Consider the following 15,769-nt stretch of genomic DNA (forward strand, 5'->3'; position numbering starts at 1 on the left):
AACCTTCTGGTTTACCCATACACATCTAGTTACTTCAGAAGCTTTAAGTTAGTGTGGCTGTTTCAAACATGGCAGGTTCTGGAGACGTTTGGCTTCTCTTTTTCCTGGACTCAATCTTTTTGTAATTAAGAGTAAGTTCAGTTGTACTTTACCAGTTTAAAGATTCTGGAAAGAGTGCCCTGGCCCTCATGATAGGATCCCTTATGTCCCTTGTGAGCAGATTTATGCTCATAGAATTTTCCGCTTCCATATCCTGGCTTGTGTCCTTCACCGCCCTGCAAAGAAAGATTTTCATGTATATTGCAAATTATCACATTAAAATTGCCATATGCACATTGTAATCTTTGTTTGTGATCACTGAAATGTAATACTCAAATGAGGAATTTGGAGGTTGTTGGAATAGAACAGTCTTTTTTGTAATATACAAGTGAAGGAACATGTTAGGAAATTATCTGAACAGACTCAAATCTGAGGGAAGCATCAATCTGTAAAAAATGAATTCATAATCAAAAAATTAATACTTGGAAGGTTAACCTGCATGATAAAACTTAAAATGTTTTAATTTCACGAGTTCTAAGATGTCAAACATATCAGCTAATTTGTGGTGTTCTGATAAGGAAAAAAAAGCTTGATGACTTGAAGACTTTGGTGTTTTGTCTTAAAATGCCAGTAATTTACATGCCATCTTGTATAAAATCAAACCTGTGGTAGAGAAGTACAATTTAATTAGTTCTGAGAACTGTGGAAAGAATTTGTCTGGTAGATGTTTAGGCAGATCACTTTTTACTGACAGGGGTTGCAAGGAAAGGTGGGAGAAAATACTTGGATTAGTGACAGGTTAGTTTTGCAGACTGTGTAAGAGCAGTTGGAACTGTGGAATAAGCACCCATCCCAGCCCTCCCTCCCATTTTTGTCCATCCCAGGAAAAGAAAAATGCAACAGATGAGTCTTCTAGGAGTCTTAAAGGAGAGCTTTGCCATGCATTGTATTTTGCTCCCTTTGTGCTAAAGCAAAAGAAATTATTGCTGCAAGAGCTGCCAAATTGCTGGATAAGAGCAAGCAACACAATTACCCTTCTTAAAGTGCTATGGAAGGAGGAAGGAAAGTGGAACGAGGAAAGCAAAATAGCAAAATTGAGACAAAACAAAATTATCACGTTGCTGCAGCAGCTTGAGCAATGGAGCAGGATATGCTTTGGCCTGGTAAATAAAATGGCTATTACTGAAAGCACATTCATCACCTACCCAGCTAAATCTGGTGAGGGATAATCCTCTTCCCTGTACATGCAAGAAATAGAAACAATGACACCATGATCACTATGGAACATAACATCTGGGTGTGCCATACACATAAGAAGATGAAAAGGCAGCAAAACTCATTAAATAATGGCCAGATAATGAGGCAGGAGTTGAAAACAAGTCTGTACAGTCATTTCACGAAGCTAAAAAAGGTTAAAATTCTTTATTGTAATTACAAGAACTGACTTTACTAGCCATGGTTTGTCAGTATTATGTACTGCAAAAGCCAACTGAGCTTAGCAAATATAAGGACAGTTTCTGGTGGGTGAGGCTTGTTTGAAAGCATTACCTGTTGTTAGTTTATTACATAAAGCAATCACAACATGAATTGAATATAAAAATCCCTGTGAGTGGCTTTGACTTGTCATGCCTCAAGTCAGAAAGTGCATGAGGAAGAGAACCATGGCTTCTGTGTCTTAGGCCCTTGCTTTAAATTATTCCCGATGACACCTGTATATTTTTACTTAGTGCCATTGAAGACAATGAATCAGGCTTGCCGTTGAATTAGTATGAATTAGCCCATAAATGGATGTCGCTTGAGCCCCTGAAAGTGCTTACCTTTGCTTGCATTGGGGAGGTGTACGGGGTGAGACCTAAAAAACAACATTAAAAAGTTGTAAAACGAAGGCAGAAATAAGTTTAGGAAGTCATCAAGCCTTTTGCAAATTATCCGTGAGTTAAAAATCGTAATTGCACTGAGAAGCTCCTCTGCTGTCTTAGGCTTTGCCTAGAACACAATGGATTCATGTCTATCTTTGGAGCAGTGATAATTCCTGAATACTGCCAGTGTGGAAGACACAAGGACAAAACCTGTATATGGTGAAGCTGTATAATTGACATCGTTGCTGAAATCTGACTGTGCTAACGAAGGGTTCCACATGCTTTTTTGGTAGCATTACAGTGTTATTTGTGTTCCTAGGTAAAAATTATGTTTGCATTTGAATGGCGTCATGAGCTCAAATGCACATTACAATTAACGAGGCTCAAAACAAAGAGTAGTGATGGGGGAGTGTTTGGTTGCTGATGGATCCTAAAGAAAATATTTCATTTTAGTGCATAACAAGGGGAGGGGAGACTTACAATGTTCTTGAAGAAGTGGACTACAGGGTTGTCATCAACAGGCCGGCCATGCTGAGATCTCTGGGGGATGGACCCGACATGGTGGCTGACCCTGGCTGCATGTATATCCTGAAAAACAGAGTAGGCATAGCACTGAGTCAGCTGGGAAGGACAGACTATCAGTGATAGTCTGAAGAGTCGTTTCCACCAGGAATGAAAAGAACAGAAAAATGCCTTGGAAATCTATGGAGATTGCACTCGAAAGTTGTCAGTGCTGTGAAATGGCAGAGTGTGTATATGGATATATGTTGTGCATACATAATGCATGATGCAACATGTTTTTAATATTACAGCCCAGTGTGGAATTAAGCCTGTTACTGGAAAGTTTAGGTAGCAGTAACCTTTTAATTTTGCCTAAGTAGGAATTTTTTCTTGAGGAGGATAGTAGAATGTAATTTTAGAAATTAAACCAGAAGTGGAAAAAATCCTTAAAATTACGTTGGATCATTTTCCATGGTAGAGCAGGAATGTATCCTGTATCATTTCTCAGTTCCCAAAGACAACATAACTCTGATGAGCTGCAAGAACAATGTTTTTTTAGAATAAGGAAATCAAGTGAGACCGACAATACTTTCTATTTTCAGTAGGGCTTCCTGGGCAACAGTCCAAATTAAGTCATATATATATATATATATAGTTTATAAGATTGATCTCTATAGGGGGAAAAAAACAACCACAGTGCAGAGCCGTTCAGCTGGTTTTTATCAGGGTTGGTTTTTTGCATGCTGATGATACATAGACACTGTTTTAAAAGCAGGAAATTCTGAGTTTTATTGGATCTGTTGGATCTCCGTGGTGTCAGGCAGTCAGTCCTGCTTATACTTCTGCAGCAGTTTCCACTTTGTCACTAGTACCAGTGTTGCCAAAATATCCTCTGCAGCCATGATTAGGAAGAGGGAGCCAGTAAGCCACCAATGGGTGTTTAGAGCAAGTTACTTCAGCCATGTCTTGTTAATCTGAATTCAAATCACCCATTGCTTTGCATTTGAAACCAGCTGACTGCCTTGTCATTAGGATAAATAACATAGTAAGTGCCATGGTGTTGCAGATCTGAACGTCCATCATTAGCAGCAGAAACCGGTTGCCATCCAACTGCAAAACTACTACAGTGTGTGAAGTAGAAAACTTCAAAATTAGATTTGATTGCATGTGGCCTGCAACTCCCCGGTGGGCTGTGGATTGCCACAGGCACAGAGAGAAGCTGGCATAATAGGTTTTTAGCGTTTAGATCAGATTAAATGTCTTGAATTTGGCATTTTGATCAGTTATTGGGTGCTAATAACTTGGCTCATTGAAAAGGTCATTGTGCTGTAAAATACAGAGTTTCTTCTGCCTGCAGTGCCAAACATCATCACAGTCTTTGATTGTCTCCCCTTTTAATCTGTATGAAGCAGTAGCAAATCAGAAGTAATTTTTAATTACTGTTCTGAGTGAGTTTAATACAATGCGTTTCCTGGTGTTACAAATAAAGTGCTTTCATTTCATCTTGTCATCAGCAAACATCATATGTCTTCGGGATCTTTGATATTATTCTCAATTAATTTGTGACAGGTAATTTACATGTTTCCCTTCAATTCATTGTTGGAATTACTCTTTCACTTGTAGTTTGTTTGTCTAGTTTTTGGATCCTAGGGACAGAGAGCAAAATCCAATGATATTTTTCTGATCTTGCTCATATTTTTGTAATAACTGATAACTATAGGTGTTAAAAGGTAAATTTGAATGGATTCAGAACGAAAAGAGAAAATATATCTGGTTTATTCTGCTAGGATAGGTTACTGGGATGGTGTGATATTAGCGGACTTTTTTGAATGAAAACATTCAGGAGTCATTGTACATTTCATTAATACATACAGATCATCACCATTTATCTTTAAATAATCTTTCAGTCCTTGGCCTTAAATAATATTCTTATTAAAACCTAATAGGAATAGAGAAGAGCAGCCATGTTTTAGAAGGGAAGAAATGTACTTCTTATTTCTTTGTGTTACTTGTCTCCAGTTCCCAGCAGCTGCAGCGAGTTCTCCTTACTTCTCTTGCAATGTTGTAAGGAATTTCAGTCTTGAGGGCACTGCCAATAGAAAGCATCCTTGGATTCCGTATCTATCTATTTTGAAATGCAAAGTGTAAGTTGAATTCAGAGCCCTTGGGTACTGTTGGTGAAGTTTAAAATGGTGATGCCTCTGTTTGTGCCCTTAAAGAAAATTTAAACATACAGTAATTTTTCAGTAACTGAATAGGAGAACACTCATCTTTTCCTGTTCCCAATTAACATGATTGACCTTAATAAAGGATCCCTACTAAGTCAACTCTGTTGTGCATTCAAAAAAGCCAAAAACAACCCTTAAGCTGAATTATCTTAATAGATAAGACTTGCCAGTACTGGAAATCTAAGCAGTAACTGGGAGATCTCAAGACACAAGTGCAGTTTGCAACTTCACTGTGAAATTATTAGTTTTAAAGATTATGAATGTAACTAAGAATTCTTGAAAAAAACATGTAAAATACCCACAGTTATCCTGTCATGCGGAGTGATTCAATATTGCAATGTTTTGCAGTTTCTTCTGGTGCTGCAGAGGAAGGTTGCACTGTTTTACTCTGTCACCTACTTTAGGCATGTCAGCCAAAAAGAGAAAGAGTCCCTGTGAATGCAGTGCAAAGAAAATGTGCAGGTATTTTAAGTCTCAACATTAGTTATATGTTGGCATGGCATTCCCTCTGTTCGCCATCTACTTTCACATCAGACTAATTACATTTACTGGCACAACCTGTATTAATACCTTGAAAGAGCTATTAATTAAAAAAACAAACCCTGCAACTTCTTTAACAGTATGTGCTCCACTCAGGGTTTTCTGCAAGATTATTGCATTTCCCATTTACCTGAAGATACCTGTGTGTGTATGTGTGTATATATATATGCATGCTTTTCAGTGTTGTGCAACAGCTGACTCCGGGTGTAGAAAGCATAAAAACTGTGGTTAAGCAGGCTTGTTTTTAGTGATGAAATCCTATGAAATCCATCCCTTGCTTTGCTTGCTATAAACACAGTATGTCAGATCTTGCAAGTCATTAAGGGAGACTTTAAATGTGTATTAAAAGCTGTCACTGAGAGCTCTCATCCTCCACAAGCGGATTGCTTATAGCTGAAGATCCCATACATGTGTAAATAGAAACATAAAGCTCTAACTCCTACTCAGTTTGTTATAAGCTTTAGTGACAATAACAGTATTAAAATACTTTGGGTTTGGAGTACTTGCATTTACAGCTTCTTTCAATCCCTTTCAGTTATCACTGCTAAGTGGTTTTGTTGCCTACTTTAGGATGTGAGATGAAAATCTAAAATACATCCTATGTTGTTTCTCTACTGGCAAAATCCAAATACATATGAAATATGGAAATAGCTGACTTAAAATGCAGTCAAACCAAGTAAAGATTTTTGACATTCATATGAATGAAAAACGGTTAACATTTTCAGGGTCCAATGGGTTTTCTTCACAAGATGCCCAATGAGTCACTGTGCATGAATTTAAAAGAAATCATAAAAAAAAAAAAATTCAAATTCATATAGACATGAAAAGTACATTTAGATTGGCTTAGAAAACCAAACTGTTCCACAGCCTACAGGATGTAATGCTTACCCAGTCCCACCCCTCCAACTAAGACATTTTCAACCATACTGGTAGACTAAAATTAGCTTTTAAGCTTTAAGTGATGAACAGCTCTCATGCTGGTTTGTAAGGAAGAAAAGGCTGAAAGATTACAGGCAATTTGTAAGCCATTCAGCTGATTTTGTATTAGTCCTTGAAATAGATTCTGAATCCAAACTCTAAGGAAATTCCTACCCCAGGTTTGAATTTCTGTAGTTAGTACCACTTCAAAACAGTATGCTAAACAGGAATTGAGACACATCCTTTCAGTGAATATTACTCAGGATTTGCATTTTGGTTTTGTTTTTAAATGAGGAAATTTTATAGTTTGACTAGAACAATCTGACAGGCACTTGAATATAGAAATTGCTTCATCTTGGACTTTGGAGGGGCTTTGTCTCCAGGGCTCTGTGTTCCTGGGCGTAGCTGGCACCGTTGTCAGAGCCTTCCAGTGCTGCTATCTGGCCTCTCATCAGGCAGCAGCAGAACATACAGCACGTGTCATGTGAGGATGTATTTTTCAGTGCTTATTCTAGTAGTAGTCTAATTTCTGTGAACGTGCACTGCTAAACTAGAGCTGTGTTATACTGGTGTCGTTGATTCCATCTTCGTTCATGTACAACCCAAGTACCGATTTGCTCTTTGTGATGGTGTTTGTTCCAGGCTGTTCACAACTTGCTGATCTGTTACAAAAAGCGGTGTGGATGCTGACATCTTACCCACCAGCTGGTCTGATGGTGACATTAAAGTTAATTATCAAATTCAGCAGGTTTTTCTAATCGCTTTAAAAAAGAGGGGTCACACATCCTTGTAATGGTACTGGTAATTTTTACTAATGTGGAAATTAGGACAGAAATTAAATTACTTGCTCAAATTGTCCTTACAGATTACAATTGGCAGCAAAAGAGATGTAGAGTGCAGGAGATTCTGTCTTCCAGTGTTGTGCTGGCATTGTTAATATAATCTTTGTCTAGAAATAGGTGATTAAAAAAACCAGGTAGAATTCTTACCAGAGCAATGGGAATAGCAAACATGTCAGTAACGACTAGAGATGACTGAAAAGTAACAAACACAAGGAAGAAACATGGCATGAAGGAGGAAACAATGGAGAACACCTTCAGGAGAGGTGCCAATTGATAATTCAGAACCACATTTCCCTATAACTCTTACTTCTTAGTGATGATTACTGTTCCCAAATTAGCAGGTGAAAGAATTACTGGAGACAAAAAAGAAGAATCAAGACAGTTGTTCAGGAGAGAAATTCTGGTTTATGATGGGACCAGAGTGAGAGACCAGTGCCATCATACCTTCTGGATTTTTTCCCATGTCCCATTTATTCCATTGTTGTAACACTTGATAAATGGTTTCAGAGGCACAACCCAATACTTTAATTTGCCTTTTCTTTTCTGAAGGATTTTTCTGCCAAGCATGAATCATTTCATTCAAATATTCTTCATGACAGAGGTTCTTTATCTGCTTGGACAGAATCTCTGGTGCATATTCAGTATTGTCCTCTGTGTTGTTTTATCAAGTTGGTATTGATGGCATAGATTAAGCCTTGTTGAAATGATCCATGGCTTATGTGGGGGTTTTGTGGTCTGGGTTTTTGGTTTTGGTGTTTTGGGTGGTTTTTTTTGTTGTTGTTTTGGGGTTTTTTGGGTTTTGTTTGTTTGTTTTGTTATTTGGGTTTTGAGGGTTTTTTTGAGAATGATCACTCCAGCAAAAAAGAGACCTTGGCTAGTATTCTCAGAGTAGTTTCTGCTACCAGCAAACTTCACAGTGTTAACGACTTAATTGTACATGGTCAAGATACAGAAGACATCCTAGATCAGTGTTCACCATGATAAATTTCTGCTGGTCACCTGTATGTTTGGTGGAGATGCATCTGTTTGTTGGTGTTGCTACAATGAAAGAATGCAACATTGTGGGTATGGCTATTGGTAAGAAAGCAGAAGTTTCTAAATATTTCAAAAGTCCTGTTCTCATGAAACTCTTAGAATAATGGGAATTTTTAGGAAAACAAAAATATAAATACTAGGTGTACACTTTCCCTTTATAGCTGCTGACCAGAAGTAAAGAGGAGAAAAATGTTACTACAACCTTGATTTCTGGAAATAAACATTTCATCTCTCAGACTGTGCACACTCACCCACCCACAAAGTATTTTATCAATTCTCAACTTCGAAGGGACTGGCCCAATTTTACTTCTTTTCTGCCTTCAATAGGTAAGCAAATGACAAGCTAAACTCTTGTACAGGTTGTTAAAAGTACTACTGCCTGTATTAGCATAACTTGGAGAGAGCTTAACAGGGTAGTTTCTGTTATGAAAAAATTAGGCATGGCATGGTTAATAGCTTATTTCTTTTAACAAATACTGTCACTCTGAGGTAAAAATTCCAACAATAGAGTTAGTATAAAATAGGGAAGATAGATCATTCCAAACCTAAGGTTTGTACAGCTTCCAAGGCACATTAATTGTATCATCAGAATGTATCATCAGAAATGAAAAAGTAGGTGCATCATAAGCAAAAAGTTAAAGAGAGCTAAGGCTCGTCTTGGGTTTGCAGAAGTAATTCTGTTTTTACAAATATTTTTAAAATTGCTTTGTAAGAAATTCAGTAAAATCACCTGAAAACGGCAGTGGAAGATTTCTTGTGAAGCTCAAAATGAAGCCAAGTAACTTTTGAGAGAAATGAGTAACAGAGCTTGTCTAACTGGAGACCATTTCAGGAACAAGGTAAGATATTTTGCATCAGTACACAAGATGAAAGCCAGAATTGTCACTAATGGTATGTGATGGCAGAGGTACCAAACAAAATTAGTGGGAAAAAAATATTTTGTCTCAGTTTTCTATTGAGCAGTGTTTACCATTATACAATCTCAAAACAACTGAGGAACAAAAACATTAATTTTAGCATCCTAAGATGGCTATTGCTAAGGATAACACAGTACTTCATTTACAAGGAAATAATATATGTGCTAGGAAAAAACCCCAATATAACAGATTTTAGTCTAAAGCTGTTTCTTTTTTATCAAATTGGTTCATCTGCAGAGAAGTGAACAGATGGAGAAAAATGCAATGTTAGGTAGAGAAACATCTCATGGGACATTTTAAATAAATCTATTTGACACCCACACCTCCCTATATAGTAGTAAAATTAAATCCTGACCTTACTCTCAGCTGGGGTGTGGGGCCCTGCGGGTGAAACTGATAGGAGTCGCTGAGAACAGCCAAGGCCAGTTAGTTACTACCAAAAAACCCAAAAGCTGGCCCTCCAGCAACCTGGGCTGAGGCCCAGGCAAAGTGCCCCAGCAAGCCTGGAGCTTCACCAAGTGCTCTGCTTCAGCTCCCACTTAAACTTATTGTTGTTCCTACTACTATTATTATTATACCATACCTGTGGAGAGAAGACGCTAGAAAAAGTCAGGCAAAAACTGTACTGAAATATCCTGTTAGAAGTTTAATGAAAGGGGGAAACCTTTTGATACAAACTGATCAGAAACAGAGATCTTTAAAATGCTTCAGTTGATTAATGTGTATTTTAGCCTGAACATGTTGCTAACACATTTCTGAATTTAAGAGGCAAAAAGAGACCATATAAAAGACAGTAAAAGCAGACTTTTCCCATCTTCCCAGTCATGATTTTCTCTTTAACTTGTAATACAAATCAGCAAGCCCCAAGTACTTTGTCCCATTTCTGAACAAACTTTGCCATACTGCCGCTGTCAGGTTGAGAACAAAGCATCACTAATACTTCACCAAAAGTTAGTGCATTTCTAAGCATCACTTACAGGGCATTTACTTGGTCCAACTCCCAAATTAATTTAGTTTGTAATAATTGCTTCAAGCAGTAATTTCCTTGAAAATGCAAGTAAGTTCCAGTACATTAAATAATGTGTTAACTATGAGGCACAAATAACATGTATGTGGTCATGCATGTGTTAAATAAACACATCAAAATCAACCCTATGCAGTGCTGGCTCCTAAGTGTACTCACCTGTTGATACTTTTCTGGTTTTGTACGGGTGACAATTTTTTAAAGCAGACAGATCTAAAGCGCTCAGAGGTTCTACCACTGCACAAGCTAAATGAGCTTCAAACTGGCAGTTCTGATACATTAATTCATGTTTGGGTATTCATCGTTCGTTGCTACCTGCTACAAACAGTTCCCATTATCATAAAGCAAGAACATCGGATTTAGAGCTTCAGTTATTCAAAACCCTAGTCCTTTCCTTCCAGAAGGCACCCTCTGTTTATTTCTGTCCAGTGCACTGTTTCCACTGAATTTTGGAGAAGAACATACAGCCTCTTTTAATGATCTGAAAACCCATCATGTACAAGTACTAGTTTGTTGCAACTTCTGTTAATGGATTAAAGCATTTAAAACAAATTAAATCATTAGTACACCAGTTGTTGTGATATAAACAGTTTAATGGATACATAAAGCACATATAAAGCAAAAGATTAAAACAAAATTATTGTTACAACCACCATGAACTATATAAAAATATTTTTTACAAGCACACTGCTTGCACAGCAGGTTATACAAAACAGTGTATCACGAGCAATACCACTCCCTGAAAATTCAGACTTGGAAATAAAAATCACAGTAAGTATCAACTTTAATCAATGCTAGTCTGACTAGTATACAATGTCACTTAACTCCTTTTCAAATTCTTCAAGGTGCTGTAGTATACATTAAAGCTTCCACAGCAAATGTGAATAGAGCTCAAGTGCAAAAAAAGAAAAACTATTCTGATTAATTTATCCCTCTCTGGCATTATTTAAAACTGTGGTTCCTAAACTTTTTGCCTGTGCATGTTTATTGCAACCATCTAACTTAAGAGTGGGTTTGGAACTGTTGTTTCAGAAATGCTGATCCCAAACCCTGATTCTGCCCATGCTGAGAAGAACTTCAGCCCAGTGCTGCTCATACCTTGTATCTGTCTATAGGATGGGGAAGCCCCATCTCCTCCCTCCATATTCCTTGCACCCAAACACATAGATATTGGGAAAGAAATACAGGAGCAAGGCTTCATACAGGCAACAGGAGAACATTACAAGATTTCATACAAAACTGGAGCGAAATGCATAAGAAAAATTGATTTAATCTTTCACTGTCTGGCCTTAGCCTATTGTTTACTGTCACACAATATTTTGGTTTGTTGCATCTGTGTCACAAATGTAGTTTAAAGTTTAGTAAGTTAATGCATAATGTTAAAACAGGACAGAAAAGTTCTTGTTTCACAATCCAAACTTTAGTAGGAAAAAAAAATCATAAAAGAATTACAAAAGCATAAAAAGCTGCATCAAAGAAACAAAATAGCAGTCAGTACATACTGAAGCTGATATAGGCTAGAGTCTAGGAGGCACAATAAACATTTGATCATTTTAACAGACTTGCTCAGATGCTTTACAAATGTTTAGATAAATATTCTATGAAGATTAGGAAGGAAATAATTTATCCTTATTCTATTCTCTCTGACATGCTTTTTAAAATGTCTGCACCACAGTGTCTTTCTGTCACCATTTTAAATTATTCTTTAGTACAATTTGAGCTGTACACAACAACAGTTCTGTCTGGAATATTGTGCCTTAAAATTTTTCCTTATAAGTACAAAATTCAAACTCGTTTTGATTGACTTTCAGCTACCCAAAATCTTGATGGGGATGGGATTGGGGGAACAATGGTGAATGTGCTTACTGTCCCTTAGAGAAGGGTTATTTCTGTACATTCCAGTATTTCTATTTTTAACAACTGCCATGGGACTCCCATGCACTCTTAATGTAACTTCAGAATTGCAGGGTAAGGGAGAACCTGTTCCATAGGAGTAAAGGAGGCCATGAAACAGTCCCAGCATTGTTCCTACCCCACCTTTCTGTACACAATAGTGAATATTATTCATTAATATGCTTCTTAGCCATGGTTGCAAGAAGAAAATGCCTCCACAAAGGATTTATGTGTTTTGCTTGAATGTCAGCCCTAAATCTGTACAAAGAGGGAGTGTTGTCTTTGCATTCCAGTGCCTGCTGGTGTGGGTAGTGGAGATATACACTCCCACTGGGGCATGGACTGGCTGAAAAATGAAGATTGCAAGAAAGGCAGCTGCAGAATTGCTTTGAAATGCTTCAAAATTAATCGAAAACAAGTGCAAGCAAATAAACAGTGCAGCTCTTGGAAATGTTGCATTTCAAGCGTTTGAAATTCGTCCTTTAAGGTGCTTTTCTTGATATCTTATTTACCAAAGACCTGTTTACTTAACAGAGCCTGGAAAACTGCCAAGTGACTTCATTCTATTTTAACTCAACCTTGAGCACCTTCACCATCTATCAGTACTCATACTTGACAAAATTCAGCAAATGACAACAACTATTTAGGGTTTAAGCACAAGTAAGACTATTAGCCATCTGGACTTCCTCCGTGTACAAATGTATAAATAAATGGTACCGCAAGGCTTCCTTGATACAAAAAAACCAAAAGGCATTGTTTCAAAGGCTAAATAAATAATCGTTAAAACAACTGTCTGTGCCACTTGCTCAGTACTTTCTACACTGCTCTTCCATGAGAGAGCTTCCTAGGAATGTTTCCTAGGACATCCATCAATATTATCATTGTGTGGAACAGTGCTTTGGTACTGGAAGTTCTAATGTGATTGACATTTGCCAAGATAATAAAACTTCTCTGTGCTTCCAGCTCAGATCTGCAAGTCAGGACTCTGTAACACTACGTGTAGTTGTTCTTAACAAAACAAACCAAACCAAAACAACCTACTTCTGGTAGGTAAAAAAAAAAAAAAGTTAGAACTGTCCATAGTTCTGTACTGTTTTGCAGACATTTAAATACTTCAAAAAGTAGTTTACTGAACAGCGACAGAGATAAAAGAGATGATCTCCTGCCCTCTCATACATAATTATGTAGAGATCTGTAGAGAATCAGAGCAATCATGTTCATGCCAAAGAATAAAATACAGAATTTGTACAACTTGCAGTCATTTTTTAGCCATCACTTCTAAAAAGTAAGTTCGTTGGTTTGATTTATTGCCAAGCAGCAATGTACATACCTCTGTGTATTCCATATGCAGAATCGAACTTTTTGGCATTGTGTCCTTTGTGTACAAAGAGCACTTCACATACTATTTTTCATCGAGTTACACAGTACATGAATAAAACAGCAAGAGTTGAGCTAGCCAACAAGGTTCCAGAAAACAGCAGTGTTGGGAACAGTCTCTGATATTTGCAGAAATAGCGAGAAAAGAGGCTTTCTTCATGCTTACAGCAACTGCCTGTTGCAGGTATGAACATTAGATACCTACAGAAAAAAATTGCCTGGTTGCTAAAACTTTGTCAGTAGCATTACAGGCCCCAGTTTGTAAATGTGAAAAATAAAAAGAACAAAACACACAGCTTGCTTAGTACTGGCTACCAAGTGTGAGAAGCTTCTGGGTTTAAGTTTCAAGAGTATTTTTCATCCAGTGGCCTCAACATTACAACAGCTCTTCAGGGAAGGGCCATTATACATTGTGAAGCTTTCAGGTGTGGAGCTGTGAAGTACACTGACAGCCTGCAGTCGTAGTACCACCACAAATCAGTTTTACATCACAGGGTAGTAAACACTCTGTCCCAGTGTAAAATTGTAAGACAGCACATATCACAGGTTAGAAATACTGAATAGACCTCAGAGGTTGTCAAAGGTTATTCATGGGCCCAGTCAGCAATTATAAGCATTACTTTTTGCAACACACAGTTTGAGAAACTACAGTAAATTCAGCTAAAAGAAGGTTTTACAGCCCTACATCAGACCCATTAAAATGCTTATGTAGTGTGTGGACACACAAACACAAGATTCCACTTCTCATTTAGATGTCAAAGGGTATAGCAAAAATATCTTAAACTTCGCCACTTGAATAACAGTGAACTAATATGCCAGCTGCAAAATTTACCAGAGGAGGCAGGTTAATACTGGAAAAGGAAAGAATTCAATTAATAGCCTTTCATCAATACCTTGAAGAAATGGCTTGTTATAAAACTTCTCAAATGAAATGCTTGGAATATATCCTAACTTCTTGCCAGAATAAAGCAGCTGGACTATTTTGTACATCTGGGATTCAAGATAATGTCTGTCAAGCCATCTCCTCGGCAACGCTGTTAACTGACCTTAAAAGATGCTCTTGCACAAGCAGGCTGAGAATTTGGCCACAATTCCTTTTCTAACATCTATTTCCAAGTTCGTCCCTCAGTTAGTGCCAAGTGTCTTTCACTTAGTGCTCTCATCCAGCTCCCTTTTGCAAATATTTACTATTAACATACAAAAGCAGAGCATACAAAAACATACAATGCACATGAAACACTCATAAAAATTCCTCTCAATAATGTTTCTATTGCCACCTGGAATTCTAATACTCCTTGTTACTATCTAGAATAGCTCCTCTTGTTTCCCAGATCTATGCTTTTTTTGTTGTTGTTTTCAGTTTAAAGCCAAGCATTACAATACAAGTACCATCTTGCTGGCTAAGTCAACTCTTGCATTATAGCAGTTAGACCTTGCTTTTAGACCCACCCTTCCTGTTTAATTGTACTGTATTTTCCTGTAGCTTTGCAGTTCTCTATTCCTCAGAGCTCACCTTGCCCGAGCCCCGCCGGGGAACGTGTCTTTCACCTCCAAAGAATCTGCCCAGCGAGTCAAGTAGACCCGAGTCTCTGTGCCTTGGAGATCCATGTCTAGCATGGTCTATAGTGCTTGCAGATGCCATTTTTGATCCGTGCCGGAAAGAGGAGCGTTTTTGTGAAGCCATCAAATCCGAATTCTCTGAAGCTGCTGCACTGTCCTCTTGGATGGTCTGTAGCTCGTCTGACTCTGAGGGCCGATCTTTGAAGGTGTTGTCTTCTCTTCCTGGAGCATCTCGGGAAAAGAGGCGGATCAAGTGGGGGCGACCAGTCGTGTCAGCTGGGTTGGCCTCCTGCCAGGCATTCTTTGGGTCTGCTGTGCCTTTGGAGTCTGTCACCGCTGGGTTCTTCGTGGAGGTCCCATTGTTCTGGTTCACATCTGCCTCTCCTGCAAACAACAAGGATGAGATATGAATACAGGCCTGTGAAAAACAGCCCGGGAACAATGCTGCTTTCTTTCCCTTGCCTTGAGATGCTCATTTCATACAAAACCCGTAATATGTGCAGTTGTAATGAAACTATGTTCTCTACCAGCCTTTAAGAACATTAAGCTATCTTGGAACTGAAACCGTGATGATGTTCTCACACAGATTTGCAGTAGTTCTAGGTGGGGTTTGGGGGGCTTTTTTTGTTCTTTTTTTTTCTTTTTTTTTAATTTAACACATTTATAAGTAGATCAACACATTACTTGAAGCACAACTGAAACTAACTTTCTTGCTGATGAGTAGGCTTTCAGTGAACAATCAGCATTCACATACTTTCTCGAGAGGACTGCAACACTAAACTATGCTGCTTTTTTCCAAAATGGAAGAAAAAAAATAAATAATCAAAGTGACACTGCAGATCTGTGGGTTCGCAAGTGCACATTGCCTCTCCACGATGTCAGAGCTTTTGGTCCCATTTGGAATCCCTCCCTGTAACTTCAGTATGGATCAAACAAGCACAGTGAGAGGAGGGGGCTTTTTTTTCCACTATTCAAATTGTCCTCACTTCAAGAAAGGCAGAAAACACTAAACTAAAATTTCTGCTTGGCCTCCCGT

The 15,769-nt window shown here is 38.0% G+C and overlaps 1 protein-coding gene across 3 annotated transcripts in view; it reads right to left on the reverse strand.

The window, feature by feature from the left end:
* MBP (myelin basic protein) overlaps positions 1-15,769 on the reverse strand; it is an 85,532-nt gene that overhangs the window by 3,681 nt on the left and 66,082 nt on the right. For 2 of the 3 annotated variants that reach the window (XM_050329996.1, XM_050329991.1), the window contains exons 3-7: positions 14,687-15,117; positions 2,379-2,486; positions 1,857-1,891; positions 1,245-1,277; positions 153-275 (exon numbers count right to left, since the gene is read on the reverse strand). In XM_050329996.1, the coding sequence (XP_050185953.1) occupies positions 153-275; positions 1,245-1,277; positions 1,857-1,891; positions 2,379-2,486; positions 14,687-15,117 (730 nt within the window). The remainder of the gene's footprint in view (positions 1-152; positions 276-1,244; positions 1,278-1,856; positions 1,892-2,378; positions 2,487-14,686; positions 15,118-15,769) is intronic. The other variant, XM_050330006.1, reaches the window with a different exon arrangement.

This window comes from Myiozetetes cayanensis, unplaced genomic scaffold (genome assembly GCF_022539395.1).
Source record: "Myiozetetes cayanensis isolate MyiCay16 unplaced genomic scaffold, myiCay2020 scf1, whole genome shotgun sequence".
Taxonomy (NCBI): Eukaryota; Metazoa; Chordata; class Aves; order Passeriformes; family Tyrannidae; genus Myiozetetes; species Myiozetetes cayanensis.